Source organism: Humulus lupulus, chromosome X (assembly GCF_963169125.1).
Source record: "Humulus lupulus chromosome X, drHumLupu1.1, whole genome shotgun sequence".
Classification (NCBI taxonomy): Eukaryota; Viridiplantae; Streptophyta; class Magnoliopsida; order Rosales; family Cannabaceae; genus Humulus; species Humulus lupulus.
In genome coordinates this window covers 79,430,145-79,449,343 of record NC_084802.1, presented here as the reverse complement: position 1 = coordinate 79,449,343, position 19,199 = coordinate 79,430,145, and the positions used below count along the sequence as shown (strand labels likewise).

Here is a 19,199-nt window from a genome sequence, read left to right as displayed (position 1 = left end):
AAGGAACTTACAAATTAGCTCGGCTCGATGGAGGGGCAGTCCCACGAACCTGGAACGCCATCCATTTGAAGAGATACTATCAATGATCCCCTTGTAAGGCCTAAAAGGCCATTTTTTATGTATTACGCAATGAGAATTAACTTTTTCGTTTATGATTGTACATATTTACAAGTGTAATCTAAAGTAACCACGAAAGACCCTTTCCCAGTTACTTGGGGGGCATATGGTGCCTGGATATAACCAGGTCACCTTAAAAGGCTTAGAAGTTAATTCAAATCGATTGATCGTTGTTCTTCTTAAAGAGCGCGAGATATTGATAAAAATTAACGTGAACTAAGCTGTACCCTGGATATAACTAGGTTATAAAACTTAGAAGTTAATTTAAATCGATTGATCGTTGTTTTTCTTAAAAAGCACGAGATATTGATAAAAGTTAACACGAACTAAGTTTTCAAATTAAGTTCCTGGACATAACCAGGTCACAAAACCTAGAAGTTAATTTAAATCGATTGATCGTTGCTTTTCTTAAAGAGCACGAGATATTGATAAAAGTTAACACGAACTAAGTTTTCCAATTAAGTTCCTGGACATAACCAGGTCACAAAACTTAGAAGTTAATTTAAATCGATTGATCATTGCTTTTCTTAAAGAGCACGAGATATTGATAAAAGTTAACACGAACTAAGTTTTCAAATTAAGTTCCTGGACATAACCAGGTCATAAAACTTAGAAGTTAATTTAAATCGATTGATCGTTGTTTTTCTTAAAAAGCATGAGATATTGATAAAAATTAACGCAAACTAAGTTTTTTCAAAATAGTAACTAAAATGCGTAAAGGCAAAAGGAAATAAACCAATTAAAAATAAAAATTAATTGTCTCAAGGTGGAAACACCTCATGCAAAAGTTACACACAAAAAAAATGAGAATAATAAAAGAGCGGATGCAAAATGGAAAGGCCCTAGGCTCCACCAATCGGCCCCGTGGAGGTCGCCATCTCGCCCTCCTGCTCTGTCTCAGAAGGTTCTTCTTTCTCGAGGCGAGCTTTAAACCCCTCCAGCAAGGGCTCCCAGACGTCCGCTCCCAAGAAAGAGAAATCACCGTTGGAGTTATAGACCCAGCAATGGTAGAGCATGTCCTCCATGGCGGTGCTGGAGGCTGCCTTCTCGGCTTCTAGGGCGGCCTTGGCTTCCTCGGCCCCAGCCTTCGCAGTGTCTAGCTCTGCCCGCGCAGCGGCGAGGGCGGCTTTGGTTGCCTCAACCTCTTGAAGCTTGGGACGGGCTTCTTCCAGCTCGGCCTGCGCGGCCGCCAGGGCATCCTTAGCCTCCTGCAAGGAAGTCTGGTGGGTAGCCACAACCGCCTGATGCTCTCCCCTCATATCCTCGAGCTGGGCCTTGGTCTGGGCTATGCTCCTGTGAAGGGCCAAGGCACTCTGCAAAAACGGAGAGGCAACTGCCTTAAGAAAAAGAGAAGGGAGAAAGGAAAAACAGGGCAAGGCATGCTAATCAAAGATCACAAAAGGATAAGGCCAGCTTACCGTTAGGGCCATGCCCAATGAAGATTCCAGCACTCCCACTGGGCTCCTTGTTTCGATGGCCCGTAGCTCCCTCTCATTGAAGCGGTAGAAGTGGTTGACGGCGTAGTTCGCCATCTCGTACACCGTCCCCCTAAAGACATCTGGGATCTTCTCCAGATCCTGGGGATCCACCAGGATGTGTACCTCGGGAGGCACAATCGCCGAAGTCCCGGGCTCCGCCCCTGTGTCCCGGACGAAGGCCGGAGCTCGCGGAGGGGGTGGAGGCATGCTCCCCCCTGCAGCAGGAGGGGCAGTTTCCTCGACCTGGGCGGCTGGCGGCTGCTCTTTCTCCTTTGCAGGAGACTTGGTTGGGGTCCCGGTGGCTTTCTTTGCCATCCGGAGCTTCTTCATTTTGGGCCCAGAGGCCCCAGCTGAGGAGTTCCCCCCGGCGAACACAGCCCGCAGATTTTTTCCCCCGGACTGAGACATCTCCTCTGGAAAAACAAATATATGGTTAGTACACAAGTTCGCAGTCATGCAAAAACAAAAACATAGGGAAAAAATGCGAAATTCAAGTATATATATGTACTAAAGGGAATCCTACCCCCCGAGCTAGAAGAAGAATCTATGGTTACGACCATCAGCCCTGGAGCTTTCGCGGGGGAATCTAAGGCAATTATTTCTCGAGCTGGCGCAGGTTCTGGATCCGAGGTTGTCCCAGGACTAGACTCTTCTACGTATTGCCTAAGACCTGGAGCTACGGCACCCTCCCGGAGTGATGGCCATGACCGAAGGTTAGTCCCATACTCCTCGAATAGGATCGACCTAAAATCTAGGGTGTTGTCTACAACTATGGTACCCCTAGGGCGGCTACTTTCGTAATCCAGCACGAGCTGGTCGACGCAGTGGAGTTAAGGTTTCATCTAAGTCTGGATCACTCTGATGGCATTGGATGATCTGTCTGGGATTGAACCTAGCTAGCCGGGGGTCTGCAGTGGCCCTATCTAAGTTCCTAAACGTATAAGGGTTACCTTGGCCGGAGGGACCTGCAGCTGCTCCGGACCGGATCCTCTCCTCGTGCGTTCTTTGGGCGACCTCCAACGCCCGCTTCCTCGTCCTCACGAGGGGCACCTCGTCCTCCTCATCTTCATCCCCTGCGACCTCCTCCACGATGATAGGCCTCATATCGCAGGCTGATGGAGGCACCCGGGGCCTCCTCAGGTTCAGAGTCTGGCCTGGGGAGATCAGCTTACAGGCCAGCATCGTCTCATCTGTCACGAGCTGACGATAGTCCTTTTCACTGGGGGGCAAGCCCGCCAGTGTCTCGTACTGGCTCCCGAGGATCACAGACTTCTCTGTCCTCGCAAAGATAGCTGCAGAATTAATCTAAGTCAGAGATGGATACAGGAGGAGATAACTGGTACTTAACTTACGAGCTAAGGTTGAAAGGCACTTACGAGGACGGTTGAAGTAGTGCAGCTCGCAGTTTCGGAACCCCGTCGACATGAAGAATTGATCTTTGAAGTCGTTGGGGTGGCTGGGCAGCTCGATGACCGCAGCCGTGTTAGGGAACCGGGTTAAGTAATAGAACCCGTCACCTCGCCCCCGCTGCTCCGGGCTGGCCTTGAGGCAGAAGAAATACAGAATGTCTGCAGGAGTAGGGACCTCCCACTCCTGTTTCAAGAACAAGTATCTTAACCCCGCCAACAAACGGTAAGAGTTGGGGGGGAGCTGGAATGGGGCCAACCTCACATAGTTGAGGAAATCGGTGAAGTACTGGTCCAACGGGAGGAAGACCCCCGCCTTGAAATGTTCGTCGCTCCAGGCCGAGAACACCTCATCAAGCGGAGCGCAGCTCCGCTCGCCTTCTGCGGGAGGTCGGGCAATCACGGATCATCTCCCCAGCTCGATGTTATGGGAGAGGAATATTCTGTTTACCCTCGCCTGGTCAGTGATCTTCGAAACGATCTTCTCTGCCTCGAAGAACGCGTCGGGGGCCACCTCGAGCTCCCGTTCCACTGCTGGCTCGAAGTTGGGAATCGGGGATTCAGCCATCACCTCGAAAGACGAAACGACGGCTGAGTATAGGCTAGGCCATTAAATGCGGTTCTCGGAAGACGTACCATCGCCAACCACGATGTTCCACGTATTCGGCGCCTGCGTAAAATGTGGAATATGAAGAGTTCATGGGGAAGCCTAAAATCCCCTACTGTGGCCCTATGCGACGTCGTGTACCGCGAGCAGGGGCTTGGGGGAAAAATGTACACCCTGGTTTTCCCACAGGCTGTTAGCAAGCTGAGATACGTCCTAATCATGTCTACCACGTGGACATCCCCAAGACCAGAGCTGCCATAGAAAGATCCTACCTCCTCCGCTCGAGGTAACCTAAGGGTTCGCCAAGATTAGACTGAGTTTGGACTCTGAAGGCCACAGGTCGAGGGAAGCATCCAGCTCGTGGTACAAGCTAGAGTTGGAGGTTGTGACCTTTTATAAAGTCAACCACGCAAGGTAAACATGCATATATTAGACATCACGTGTCTGATACATCCCTGACTTTTCAGACACGCAGCATGAACGTGCGCATTCTGGCACCCACGACTTGGTTGGGCCGTGCGGCCCAATACCCCCCTTACCTATTGATTAGACCACACTTCATGTGTCAGGTTTTAGGAATTAATCATGAATGTCACAGAGTTGACATGATAGGTAAGAAGATCATGGAATGACCTTCTTACCAACTCCCAGGTGCCCTCTCCTATAAATATGGAGACCCTGGGAGTTGCAAATGGTTGGACTTTATCGTGTAAGAAATACCCTGTAAAAGAATACCAAGCAGATAGCAATAATACTAACTGGTGGAGTAGAAGAATTTTAACCTTTGAACCACCTAAAAATGTAATTGTGTCACCAACCCATTCCTAAAAAGATCATTCATCTATTTCGGTTCAACATAAGCACTAATCCCTTCCTCTTATCTTCTTAATTACCTGTTGGCGAAGAACCGCGTCAACAAGGCAGAAGTTTCGAAAAATTAGCCAATATTTGGTTTTGTATTTTCTTTTTCTTTTTATAAACATTGGCTTTGGTTGATGACATGATGTCGAATTTGACATCAAAGCCGTTAGTTATAGTTTAGAATAAATATAGCAATAACCCACAAATTTATATAGATATTTTCATATAAGCCTAACTTATTAGCTTAATAATCACATATATTAAGGGAAATATAACATATTATGCATAATAATACCTACTAATTATTATATATGCTCCCATAATTATCTATTCCCAAAATATGCAATTTTGTAATTATTGGACCCAATTGTCCCTCCCATTAACATCTTTCATTTCTCTCTCTAAAATTATCTCTCAAACTCTCTCTGTCCCTCTCTCATTCTCTTCACGATGGCACCACCACAACCACAACCACTTCCTCAAGGCAACAGAACACCAACACTCCACGCTACCACTACCATTAATATCGTCCTCTCCATTGAAGTCACCAACATACATCACTGACAATTCCACCTCCACCAACATGAATCATCGAAATTGTATGTTCTAAATATTTTTTTTAGATTTTACATGATCTAATTTTATAGATCTCAAAAATATACCAAAATTAAAAAGAAATCATCTAAAACAGATATTTGAGTGAAAATATATGAACCTCCAAAGTTTTCGTCAAATTTCAGCGTAGAGCATCAATTTGGCATCGATTTTTCATCGTTCTGGCCAAAAATCAAGTTTTTATGATTGCATCGAAACAACATCAATTTTGCATCAATTTGGCATTGAAGAAACATTGTTTTGGCAACAAAAAAAAATCAAGTTTTCATGATTGGATCCCAAAAGCATCGATTTTGCATCGAAAAAGTATCGTTTTAGTTAAAAAAAACACAAATCAAGTTTGCATGATTGCATCGCAAGAGCATCGATTTTGCATCGAAAAAGCATCGTTTTGGCTAAAAATAAAGTTTTCATGGTTGCATTGCAAGAACATTGATTTTTCATTGAAACGATGATTTTTCGATGCAAAATCGATGCTTTTTTTATGTTCTTGCGATGCAATCATGAAAACTTGATTTTTTTTTTGCCAAGAATATGTTTTTCAATGTAAAATCGATGCTCTTACGATCCAATCATGAAAACTTGATTTTTTTTGTTGCTAAAACGATGTTTTTTCGATCCAAAATCGATGATGTTTCGATGTTCTTGCAATGCAATCATGAAAACTTGATTTTTGGCCAAAACGATGAAAAATCGATGCTCTACGCTGAAATTTGACGAAAACTTTGGAAGTTCATATATTTTCACTCAAATGTCAATTTCAAATGATTTTTTTTTAAATTTTGGTATTATTTTGAGATAATATTAAATCATGTAAAATATTAAAATTTGTATTTAGAACATACAATTTTGATGATTCATGTTGGTGGAGGTGGGGTCATCAATGTTGGATGTTGGTGACCTCAATGGAGGGGACGATATTAATGATAGTGCTATCGTGGAGTAGTAGTGTTTTGCCATCTTGAGGCAGTGGTTGTGATGGTGCCATCGTGGAAGAGAATGAGAGAGGGGTGGAGAGAGTTTGAGAGAGAAAAATGAAAGATATTAAGGAGAAATTGAGTTCAATAATTATAAAATAACACATTTTGGAACACTCAAACTTATATAATAAAAAGTAGTTATTATTATGAATATGTGATATTTCCATATATTAAAAGGAAAGATCTAAGAGCGAAAAGACTCCAAATTTGGAGTATAGTGGTAGAATTGAGATTAACACTACATAACTAGAGCGTCACATGCCATAAATTGACAGGTGCAACTTCGTGCGTCACATGCCATAAATTCAACGGCCTTAATTCTAACACCTTCTCCAATCAGCAACCAAACAAAAACGGTTGCAGCCCTTCTGTACATCCGTCCATCTCAACTCACAACAAACTTTTTTTTATTCAAATTATTTTGATAATTTCATTTGTTTTATTTAAAAAAAAAAAGAAATTAGAGACCAAATTGCTTTTTATATACATATTTCAAATGTTCTTTCATTTTTTTTTTTCAAAAAGAAACCCTAGAAGCAAAACATTTGAAATTTTCTTGACGTTTTTTTAGTTCCAAACATTTGAAAGGAAATTGTTCCTCAATGTCCATCCCACACAGCCAATATCCCTCTTCTTCTCTATCATAAACAAAACCTAAAAAGATTTAACATTTCCTGGACCCCCAATTTTCCCGCTGTACACTACCAAAATTATTTCCATGGTATTTATATTTAAAAAAAAAGAAAAGAAAAGAAACGGAAAATTTTAAGAACAAAGACCGGGTTGTGCATGGTCCTCTAATGTCTTCAATTCCTCCGAGTTTAACTATGAGAATTAAACTAGAATTTGATCAGGGATGAATAGTACTCTTCTACTCGATCTTGCTAACTCCCATACGCTTAACGACGGCGTTTCGAATAGCTTCAGTGTGGAAAAACAGACCATTTTGCTCAATCCCAGACATGTAGGTCCTCACTTCCTTTTTGATCATCTCTTGCATCACCGCCAGAAACTCCGCACTGAAGAACGGTTTCTCAAACTGATTGCTCTGACTCGGCACATGAGCTGGTTCTCGCTGCAACAATAAGGCTGGAACTAGTGGTTGTAGTTGTAGTGGTGGTGGTACGGTCTGGGTCAGACTCCCAGATGTTTGAACCGATCCAAACCCGGACCCGGACCCGTGATTGGATACTTCGGATGAATCGGACGATGGCAGCGAGAGGCTGAGCGAAGTAGGTGGATCGGTGGCCGAAGACGTAGTGTCAATCTGATGATGACTCAACGGATCAATGGGTGCTGATATAGGGAGGGGTTTGAAAACTTGTGTTAAAGGCATTCCAGGTAAGCTCGAATCGCTCAAGTCGGATCCGGACGGGCTACCTGGGTTAAAAAACCCACCCGTAACGACTGTACCCGCACCGACACTGGCAGATCTCTTGAGAGGCTGATGATCGTGGGCATCACCATTCGAATCGTCAAACATAGACGAGCATTTTCTTTTAAGCGTCGAATTCCAATGGTTCTTAATGGCGTTATCGGTCCGGCCATTGAGGAGGCGAGCAATAGTAGCCCACTTGTTCCCGAACCTCGCATGAGCCCTAACGATTGTCTCATCCTCGTCGGGAGTAAAGGGTCTGTGCTCAACCTCAGGCGAAAGTTGATTACACCACCTCAGACGGCAAGACTTTCCGGAACGACCCGGGATCGATTTACTAATTAGTGACCAGTTCCTCGGGCCATAGTTCTGGACAAGCCTGCGCAAGGCCTCGTCCTCTTCGGGGCTCCATGGACCTTTAATCCGATCCAAATCTTTCTTTGTCGAAGACATTATATCAAAAACCGATCCCAATGAGAAGTTTTTACGTATATAATACAAAAGAGGAAAAGGAAAGCGAATGAAAAAACAAATATAGACGACTAAGTATATAATTTCGTTGATTTATAGATTTTTTTTTGTACAATTTTTTTTAAAAGAAAATAATAATAATAATAATAGAAAGAGAGGAGATGGGGTTTAGGAGGTGGTGGAGGCGGAGCCTCACCTTGGTCTGAGGGGAAGGAAATGTTACAGGAGTGGGAAGGTATATATATGGATAAAGAAAATAGAAAATAAACGATGACTGATTGAACCGGTGGCACTGACCGGTCATAGCCGTTACGAGTAAAGGATTCTTCCAGGCAATGGGGCAGTTACAAGCATACAGCTGTCAAACTGACACGCGTTGCTTTTGCTTAACCCTCCTTTCTTATAACATACACACGTATAATACCTCAACATATATTAATTCTTACTTAATATAAAAAATATAAAAATAAGGTACGTACTTAGCCAACTTATATATATATATTTTTTTTTTGCAAAATATCATTTTTTATTCAATGTTTAGAAATAATATTCATTTATTTATATTTAGAAATCATATATATTCAGTACTATGTATTTTAAAATCATACATAATTTGTATCTTGTATTTTAAAATTATACATATTTGGTACCCTAAATTCAAATTTAATTAATAAAATTTTACCAATTTAATCAAATTACTCTCAATCATAGGAACTATAAATTATATATAATTGCTGACAGTTTGCTCAAAATTTTATTAATTAGGATACCAAATTTCTATGTTTTCAAAATATGGGATACCATATGAGTATTATTGAAAACAGAATGTACTAGAATGATACTTTGCAAAAACAAAGGGTACCGAATGAGTAAATTCCCTAAAAATAAAAATAAAAGGTTATGCCTATTGTTCCAAAATGAATTTTATGTTATATGCATCATAACTTAGTAAATTTTTTTAATATGTCTAACATAAGTTACTATCTTAAATATATGACAATTTCAATTTTTTTGACAAAAATACCCCTAACTTTCAAACATCATTTTTCTATCTCAATCTGAACTCTCTATCACTAACGTCTCTCATTCTCTCACTGTCTCTCTCATTCTAATTTTATAGATCTCGAAAAAATACCAATATTTAAAAAAATAAACATTTGAAAGGAACATTTGAGTGAAAAAATATAAACCTCCAACGTTTTTGTCAAATTTCAGTACAGAACACCGAAATTGCATCGAAAAAAGCATAGTTCTGGCCAAAAATTAAGTTTTTATGATTGTATCACAACAACATCGAAACACTATTGATTTTGCATCGAAAAAACATCATTTTAGCCAAAAAAAAAAAAAAACAAGTTTTATGATTGCATCAATTTTGCACCAAAAATGCATCATTTTGGCCTAAAGTTAAGTTATCATGATTGCATCGCAAAAGCATCGAAACACCATCGATTTTTGCAATGCAATCATGAAAACATTGTTTTTTTTTTGCCAAAACGATGTTTTTTCGATGCAAAATCGATGGTATTTCGATGTTCTTACGATGCAATCATGAAAACTTATAATTTTTGGGCAAAACGGTGCATTTTCGATGCAAAATAGACAATGTTTCGATGTTCTTGCGATGCAATCATGAAAACTTATTTTTTGGCCAAAACGAAGCAAAATCGATGCACTTTCGATACTCTATGATGCAATCATAAAACTTTATTTTTGGCCAAAACGATATTTTTTCGATTCAAAATCGATGGTGTTTTGATGTTTTTGCGATGAAATCATGAAAACTTGGTTTTTGGTCAAACTAATGATTTTTCGATGCAAATCAATGGTGTTTCAATGCTTTTACGATGCAATCATGAAATTTTGATTTTTGGCCAAAACGATGCTTTATCGATGTTCTGCACTAAAATTTGACGAAAATTCTGGAAGTTCATATTTTTTCACTAAAATGCTCGTTTGAGATTATTTTTTTTAATTTTTATATTTTTTTGAGATCTACAATATTAGAATAAGAGAGAGAGTGAGAGTGATAGAATGAGAGACGTTAGAGAAAAAGTTCGGACCGAATTTTTTATTTTATTTAAATATTAGAAGTATTTTTATCTAAAATATTAAAATTATCATAAATTTAGAATAATATATATTTAAAAATTTCACTAATAGAGCCTACTTTGAATGATCCAACGTACTAAACGTCATCACAGTTTAATGATTGAGTATATAATAATAATAATATCAAGGATGATCATTAATTGTGCTGCAACTGGCGTTTATTGTTATTTTTTCCGGTGGAAATTGCTTCTTGAGTGAAATTTTAACAAGCTTTAGTGGTACCGGAAAATAGCAAATACTTTAATGGTTAAGAAAGCCGTTTTAGAAGTTAAAAACGATTTGGGTAAGGTTTGAAAATTCAAACCAAACGTGGTATTTGTTAGGAAATAGGAGGGGAGGTTATAACATACATGTTCACCAACGAATTTTAAATAAAAATAAAAAGGAGAGAGAGTGTGTACGGTTGAGAAGGAGGGAAAATACAAAATAGATTGGATCAGTGGATGGGAGCGGAGGACTTTGACCAAAGGCCAGGCTGGATAGCATTTATAGGGGAAGACGGAAAAGGATTATTTTTTTTCGTAGTGGGAAAAGGACGCACGGAAGTGCTGAGCTGGTCCACAAAACGACAAAATAGAGTAGTAGAATCGGGGGACGAACGGCACTCCAATTCTGTCAGTACAGCCTGTAAATAAAAAAGCCAGGCCCACCTGACACTTGAGTACCAATCCTTAACGGCTTACTCTCCATGTCCACGTGGCAATCACGCTCCCCCTTCCTCTCTTGAACTGCCAAAACCGACTCCACCGTCTTAGACCCACCTCTGTTAACCTTATTTTAGTACTATTCCACTGCCCCCATACTTTCACACACTCTCTCTCGCTTTTTTCTGTTCTTACTTTTTTTATACGTAGCTAAACATCTTTCTATTTTATCTCCTATTAATTAGTATTTTTTTTTTAAAAAAATAGTATTTTTTCCATCTGTATTAACTAGTTACCATTAATTTGCTTCATAACGATATTGTTAGTTATTATATAGTCCTATACTTGGTTAATGCTGAGATTAAAACAGAATTTTTTAAACAAACATAATTATACATATTAATTTTTCCTATTGGAAAAACAAAGGGTTCATACTTTGTCTCCTTATCTTCTGACAAAATAGTTTTTAGACTCTATTTTATAAAATACTTTAAATAAATTTTTGAACTTGATTTTGGTATAATTTTTTAACCAAATTATAAATAATTTACTAAATTAATAACTTATAACAAAAATATAATTATTATGCTTAATAAATATGTAATTATATTTAATTTTTTTTATTAAAATTAAGTTTAAAAGTTTATTTAAACCCAAAAATGAATGTGAAAATTTAGTTAAAAAGTATGAAGAGAAAAAAATAACTCCATCATATCAATGGCATCTAATAAGTAATAATAGCCGTTACTAGGCTAGAGTTTCCCATTACCAAAATTCGGGAATTGTGGATAATTCAATTTTTGTTAACGATTATGATTTTTAAGCTTGGAACGTTTCAATTGGTATTGTGATTTAATGTGACGAGTAATCTTAAAATATAAATATTTATTGAATCATTTTAATGCAATTCAATTTGCAATAGATTAATTATTTTAATCTGACCTTTCTTTTTGATAGATAAGTGATTATTTATTTGAACAATCGAACCTTATTTCTAAAATTATAAATAAAAAAAATAAAAGTAATTATGATGAGATTTGAGCGGTTTAATCTCTCATTATATTTATATAATGTTTAACACACTATTTGAAATAAATAAGAAAACTTTTAAATAAAACCCTACACACACAGTTCGGTAATCCGTTTTCAGAATTTGGAAAATAAGCATTATAAATGAGTAACAAAATTTTGTGAAATAAATTTGCATTAAACTTATTGTTTGTTATTAGTTGTTAACTAATTGGTGTGCTTTTTTTTAACACCATTAATGTATAACTGTACGTATATGCAGTCATTTTATCAATTATTTAATGGAGTTTCGGTTTAAATTTTGTATAGTGTTGTTGTTTCTCTCTTTCAAGATTAATAAGTAGCTTGTATCCACATGGATTCTTGTCATAATTAAGTGGAAGTTTATCATTATCCCAGCAAAGCAACAAAACACGTAAGAGAGCGTGGGAGTTCTCTTTTCTCCAACATTAGCCTAATTGATGGCCTTTGGAATATATATAAACATAAGTTAGCCAACAAAATATCCATATTATTTAGGTAGTACAATGCAACCCAGATGGGACGTGGGCAACACGCTCACACCAGCAAGGTGCAATGCGTTTGGAGTGGTTACAACAGAAAAAACGGAAATAAAGAAATTAAATTAAAAAGTCAGGAAAACGACGAAAATTAAAGCAGAGGAAAGCGGAGTGGGACCCAGATCCCTAACTCTACGTTTAACAAATCTTTAACGCGGGAAACAGCTGTATTGAACTGAAATACCTATAGTTACACGCACTCTCACGTGCCACGCGCATCCATCTCCTCACCAAACCCTGTCCTTTACCGTACTCCTCACGTGAATCGATCACCGCACGAGTGCTTCTCACGTGAGGTCCACACCCGCACTGTTTATAATTTAGGGAGGGAAATTTCATATTATATGTATAATAACTTAGTAAATTTTTTTAATATACCACTATAATTTACTATCTCAAATATATATGACAATTTCAATTTTTTAGACAAAAATACACATAACATCGAAATTGCATCGAAAAAGTATTGTTTGGGATAATAATCAAGTTTTCATGATTGTATCAAAATAGCACGATGTACCATCGATTTTGCATCGAAATTGCATCGAAAACGCATCGTTTGGGATAATAATCAAGTTTTCATAAATGCATCGAAATAGCATCGATGTACCATCGATTTGACATCGAAACATCATCGGCATCAATGTACCATCGATTTTGCATCGAAAAAGAATCGTTTGGGATAATAATCAAGTTTTCATGATTGCATCGAAATAGCATCGATGTATCATCGATTTAACATCGAAACACCATCGGCATCGATGTACTATCGATTTTGCATTGAAATTGCATCGAAAAAGCATGGTTAGGGATAATAATCAAGTTTTCATGATTGCATCGAAATAGCATCGATGCAAAATCGATGGTACATCGATGCTATTTCGATGCAATCATAAAAACTTGATTATTATCTCAAACGATGCTTTTTCGATGCAATTTCTATGCAAAATCGATGGTACATCGATGCCGATGGTGTTTCGATGCCAAATCGATGGTACATCGATGCTATTTCGATGCAATCATGAAAACTTGATTATTATCCCAAACGATGCTTTTGCGATGCAATTTCGATGCAAAATCAATGGTACATCGATGCCGATGGTGTTTCGATGTCAAATCGATGGTACATCGATGCTATTTCGATGCAATCATGAAAACTTGATTATTATCCCAAACGATGCTTTTTTGATGCAATTTCGATGTTAGAGGTATTTTTGTCTAAAAAATTGAAATTATCATATATTTGAGATAGTAAGTTATGGTGACATATTTAAAAATTTCACTAAGTTATTATGCATATAACATGAAATTTCCCTTTAGGTAAAACCACACCAATAACAAAATTCAGCCAGAGTCACGAGACAATGGTTTTTTTTTTTTTTTTTAACTTATTTATTTTGTTTATGATTATATTTTTTATTATTTAATTTTCTTTCCAATTTCTTGTAAAAAAAATTGCCTTAGTTTTAGGGTTTATACCTTTTTGGACTCTGTATTTTTTCCCATTACCTGTTTGGACCCTGTGTTTTGACAAATTACTTTTTGGACCATATGTTTTGTAAAATGGTTAAAATAGAACCTTAAACTCAATTTTGATGAAGAAAAAATTGAATATAACAACACAGTTTTTAAGCAGAATGAATTTATTTTTGTTCTGAATTGTTAGTTTGGTAAATTATTTGTGATTTTAGTTGAGAAAACATTGACCAAAATCGGGTTTATGGTTCTATTTTAACCATTTTACAAAACATAGAGTCCAAAAAGTAATTTGTCAAAACACAGTGTCCAAACAGATAATGGGAAAAAATACAAGTCCAAAAAGGTATAAACCCTTTTAGAATTAAAAAACAATAGTTTGTGCTTTAATTGTGTTTCTCTCCTTTTATATTTTCTTTTTTGGATACCATAATCTAGTCCTGTCATAATATCAATGGATACCTTCTCGTTTATTATTATTATTATTATTTACTTCCCAACCATTAGTTCAAAATCTTTTTTTTTAAACGTTAAAACTACTCCATTAATCAAAAAGACCAAACTTGTTAATTACACAGGATATTCTAAGGGAGGGAACTCATGTTCACCTCACCCGAATAATTGTTCAAAATTGCCCATTTAGCAACAATATGAGCAGCATAATTAAAGTTCTTAGTAACATAAGTGAAATTCTATTTTTTATAATTACCAACTTAATTATTCAAATTAAATAATTAATTGCTGAACTGTTACAGAAATGTTTAAACAGACACAAAGTCTGTTTGAACAGAAACCAGATATGTTTAAACAGTTTTATCACCAGAAGATGAAAACGAACATAAAGTAAAGAACACGTGAAATTATACGTGGTATCAGCAATCTTTGCAAATTGCTACTAGTCCATAGGGCCACGCCCAGAGAATGAAATTTATTAGAAGAATATCTAAACGATTACAAAACCAAATTGACTTATACAAATAAAGACTCCTTTTTAAATTTTTTGCAACTGTTGTAATCTAAACCCCTAATCAAATTTCTGAAGTGCTAAGATCTTGAACTCCCTTCAAATCATAACACTTGTACTTTTCCTCCCGAAAAGTGACTCACGAGCAAGACTTCTCCCGAAGCTTGATGAACAACGTCCAAGTGTGTTCTACCTGCACAATTAGCACAAAGAAAATAATACAGAAGTACACTATAATAAACCACTAAGAACTTGCTGGACTCAAGTTCTTCACATAATAAAAAAGTCTCTCTAAAACTTGAAAATATTTGGAAAATAATACACCAAGAGAGATGATAAAAAACCAACGACCATAAGGATGATTATGTACACTTTAGAATCTTTTTAGGTCGTGGAAAACAAATCAGAGACCAATCAGCCAATAAATGGAAAATCTTCCCAAACAGGAAAGTCAGAATCTGTTCGAACAGACTGTCAATCCGTTCAAATAGATTCATTGAACCTGGACAGTTTTTAAACCCAGTTTCCTTAAATAAATAAGGAAACAATATATACATTATCTTTGCAAGCTGTGCACGGTTTCTGGACAATCAGATCACGAAATTAAAATAAATACCAATAATTTTCATATATACAAAAGTTAAGACAAGATAATCTTTTATAGGAAATTATATATATTTATTTTATTAACATATATAGAATAAGCTGATTTTAGAAAACATTTCACACCAAACCAATTCAAGAATACCACACAATATATTTTGAAAATACATCTTTAATTAATTTTGTCAATTTTATCAAATATGCCAATAAAGGATTTTACAATCTCCCCCTTTGGCAATTTGATAGACAAAATTAATTCAAAAAACATGCAACAAAAATGTTAGTTACAAGTAAAGAAAAAAAACTCCCCCTGCAAATATGCATTAACTTATAACAAACATATAAAGAAACTAAGACTTAACTCCCCCTCAAAATAAGAAGGTCCAAAGTTAAACATAACAAACAAAGCAGGTTTTTGGAAGGTCTACTCTCCCCCTTTGTGTCTTTCAAAGAAGCCAAAGAATCATAAAACAAAAGACAAAAGAAAGTATCAATGCTCCAAGGACAAAAGAAAAAAAAATTAAAACTAAGCGGCTGGATCCTTGGACAGAGTTTGGACAACATCCAACACAAAACATTGTAGTCTTTCAATTGTCATCACTCGAGCAGCCAAAGAATCAACAGAGGCTCGAACAGCAGCTAGTCCTGTAGCAACAGGTCCTGAATCTGTGGGAACAAAGGAGGATTCAAGAGGAATGTCATCCGAGGCAAACTTCAGATATTGAGGCTTGGCTTTCTTGGTTGATGGAACATCAGTGGCTTCAGTAGTTGGAGCAGAGGCTTTGTAGGAAGCAGCAGTAGTGGGAGCCACCAAGTCTTCTTGATCACTTGATCACTGCATACTCAACACTTTATAAATAACTTGAGGAAAAGGAAGATTCAAGTTTCTCCTATTACCTTTTCAAAATCCAATGATTTGATCATAGATAAACATAGGCAAGTTTATATCAATTCTGGTCCCCACTTTGTACAAAAAGGAAGCCATGTCAAATGAGATAGTTGCGGTGTGAGAAGTTGGTTTCCAATTCGTTGTGGCAAACTTATGGAGAACAACATATGTGTGGGTGAGATTGGTGACCAAGATGACTGTATTAGGTGGCCATACCAATTTTTTCCCTACTAATTCAGTGATGAGCTCATCCTTGTCAAGTGAGGCAAGATCATCATCATCCTCAACATCAAGAGGAAGATGCAAAGCCTGTGCAATATCTTGTGGAGAAAAAGAGAACCAATGGCCCCTAACATACACTTTATAATACAGAGGAGATTTAGGGTCAATAATTTCATTAGTAAGATTGGCATAGAATTCCTTGACTATTCTATCCACAAAACCAGTAAATTTAACCAAAGAACTTGTCCATTTTCGATCTTGAAGCATAGTTAGCACACCATAAGGACAATGATCACTCAAGACATAATTTTTCTCAATGAGAAATTTCCTTTGAGCATAGAGAACCATATCACGAGCATTGTCATTATAACAAAAAGTAGAAGAATGAGGTTTGAAATTAACACCTGAGAGTCCTTGAGATGGTGCAGAATCAGAGATAGGTCTCTTGCCTTTAGCCTTGGACGACAATGGAGTTGCAACTGGCTCTGTGTCAGATTCATCTTCTTGTTCAGTAGGGACAACGTCTTCTTGTTCTGGCTCATCAGACTCAGCCTCTGATTCAGCATTGTTAGGAACAGATTCATCAGATAAGGTGGTATCATGGGTTTCGTCAGACTCAAATTTCTCTTCCTCACCATTGTTCCTTCTCTGAAAATCAACAAACACTCACAAAAACAATGAGAGAAAAAAATAAGAAGAAGAAGAGACTTAGAGACATCGTGGGTGAGGAGAAAGTGAGTAGGTGACAAGCTTTTTAAGGATAAAAACTTTCCCATTTAAGACACACACGGCAAAAACAAAATTTCCTTTTTTTTATTGAAAAAAATTAAAAGGAAACAAACCTCTTACACACGATCAAAATAAAAACTTACTCTTTTTTTTTTTAATTTTTTTATAAAAGGAAATAAAATAAATAGAGAATGCCAACACAAAAAAAAAAAGTAACAAAAAAAAAACTCACACGATATTCCTATTTAACCCTTTTTTTTTATATATATTTTTTATTAAATGAAAAGAGACAAAAAAAAAACTATAAAAACTACTCTTACACGAACAAATGAGATCTTTCCCATTTTTTTTTATTTAAAAATGCTAAAAAAGGCAACAAAACAAAAACAATAAAGAGACACATCATGGTGTTCCAAAATAGAGTAAGATGACAAAATAAATTCCTTGGAGACAAAGAATATATTAAATCACATAAAATAAATGCACAATTTCACAAAATTGCCACAAAGATTCAGTCCACCATGAATTTCCTTGTCAATCAAATATTTTTATATATATAAAAATGCACAAAAATATACCCAACCAAAAATATCTGATTTGATCAATGAGTGTCATCCTAAAAAAAATAGAATCAAGTAACTGCAAATAAGTGCTAGTGTATAACATAGATAAGAACACTTGTGAAAATGAAAAATTAGAAAGAATATTCGAGAAAAATAATGCACAATTCAGTCACAAACACATATTCTTAAGTGAATCAATCAACATGTATGAGTCTTACACACATTTTTTTTTATAAACTGTGTACAATTTTTCTTGCATAGTTTCAAGTATAAGTGTGTGACAGTGTATGCAAGGGAACATTGCCCAATGACAAAAAGTCTTTTTCGAAATTGTAAATAATTGTAACCCATGAAGATGCTGTCACACTACACCAGTGGTAGCCCTTTTCTATGGTGGCGTATCCTCTTCATAACTCTGAATTACAAAGTTCCAACTTACTCAAAAGACGGCTTTCACACATTGATGTAGGTAGCTGTATTCTTGCACAGGAGCTTGAAACAATGCTACACAAAAGGAAGCTCAAACATTAAACATTGATTGATTGACTAGAATATGCCTAGGAGGAATTGATTATTTTTCTCTCAAGAATATACAACTAAAATCTCATAAACACAAGTTAGATTATCTAGCTTGACACACAAATTTTTTTTCAAATTAATTGATAATTTTCTTAAACTTAAACAACACACATTTGATCAAGAGAAACTACACAATAATAGGAAATTTAAAGAGAACAAACCCCAAAAGATTTTCAGAGGAAATCAAAGTGAACCGAATCAAGAGCTTTAGTGAAAATATCAGTAATCTGTTTATGTGTTTCAATAAATTCCAAGACAAGAACTTTATTTTCAACTAATTCTCTTATGAAATGATGACGAATATCAATATGTTTAGTACGTGAATGTTGCACAGGATTTTTTGAAATATTAATTGCACTTGTATTATCACAAAAGATAGTTAACATGTCAAGATCAAACCCATAATCCATCATCATTTGCTTCATCCACAAAAGTTGTGCACAACAACTTCCTGTTGCAATGTATTCGGCCTCATCTGTTGAGAGAGAAATAGAATTTTGTTTCTTCCTGTGCCAGGAAACTAGATTATTTCCCATGTAGAAACATTCTCCACTAGTGTTTTTTCTGTCATCAGTGTTACCTGCCCAATCAGCATCACTAAACCACACTAGATTTGAGTTAGTTTCTTTTGAATACCAAATACCATGATCAACAGTCCCATGAACATATCGAATGATTCTTTTGACAACTGAAACATGAGACTCCATGGGATTTCCTTGGTACCTGGCACGCACACCAACACTATAACTCAAATCAGGTCTACTAGTAGTGAGATAAAGTAGACTACCAATCATACTCCTTGGTTTACGTTAATTTGAAAAATATTAATTTAATTTAAATAGTATTTATCAACAATTAACCAAAGTTAATTTAAGAATAAATAACATTTTTGCCCCTCGAACTATGACCACTATATGAT

General features: G+C 36.5%; 1 protein-coding gene across 1 annotated transcript; it reads right to left on the bottom strand.

Annotated features, from left to right (window-relative positions):
* Positions 1–6,184: 6,184 nt before the first annotated feature.
* On the bottom strand, positions 6,185–8,126 carry LOC133807133 (transcription factor MYB44-like). Its single transcript, XM_062245293.1, has one exon. The coding sequence runs from the start codon at positions 7,890–7,892 to the stop codon at positions 6,936–6,938; it is 957 nt and encodes a 318-aa protein (XP_062101277.1). The 5' UTR covers positions 7,893–8,126; the 3' UTR covers positions 6,185–6,935.
* Between the last annotated feature and the right edge of the window lie 11,073 nt (positions 8,127–19,199).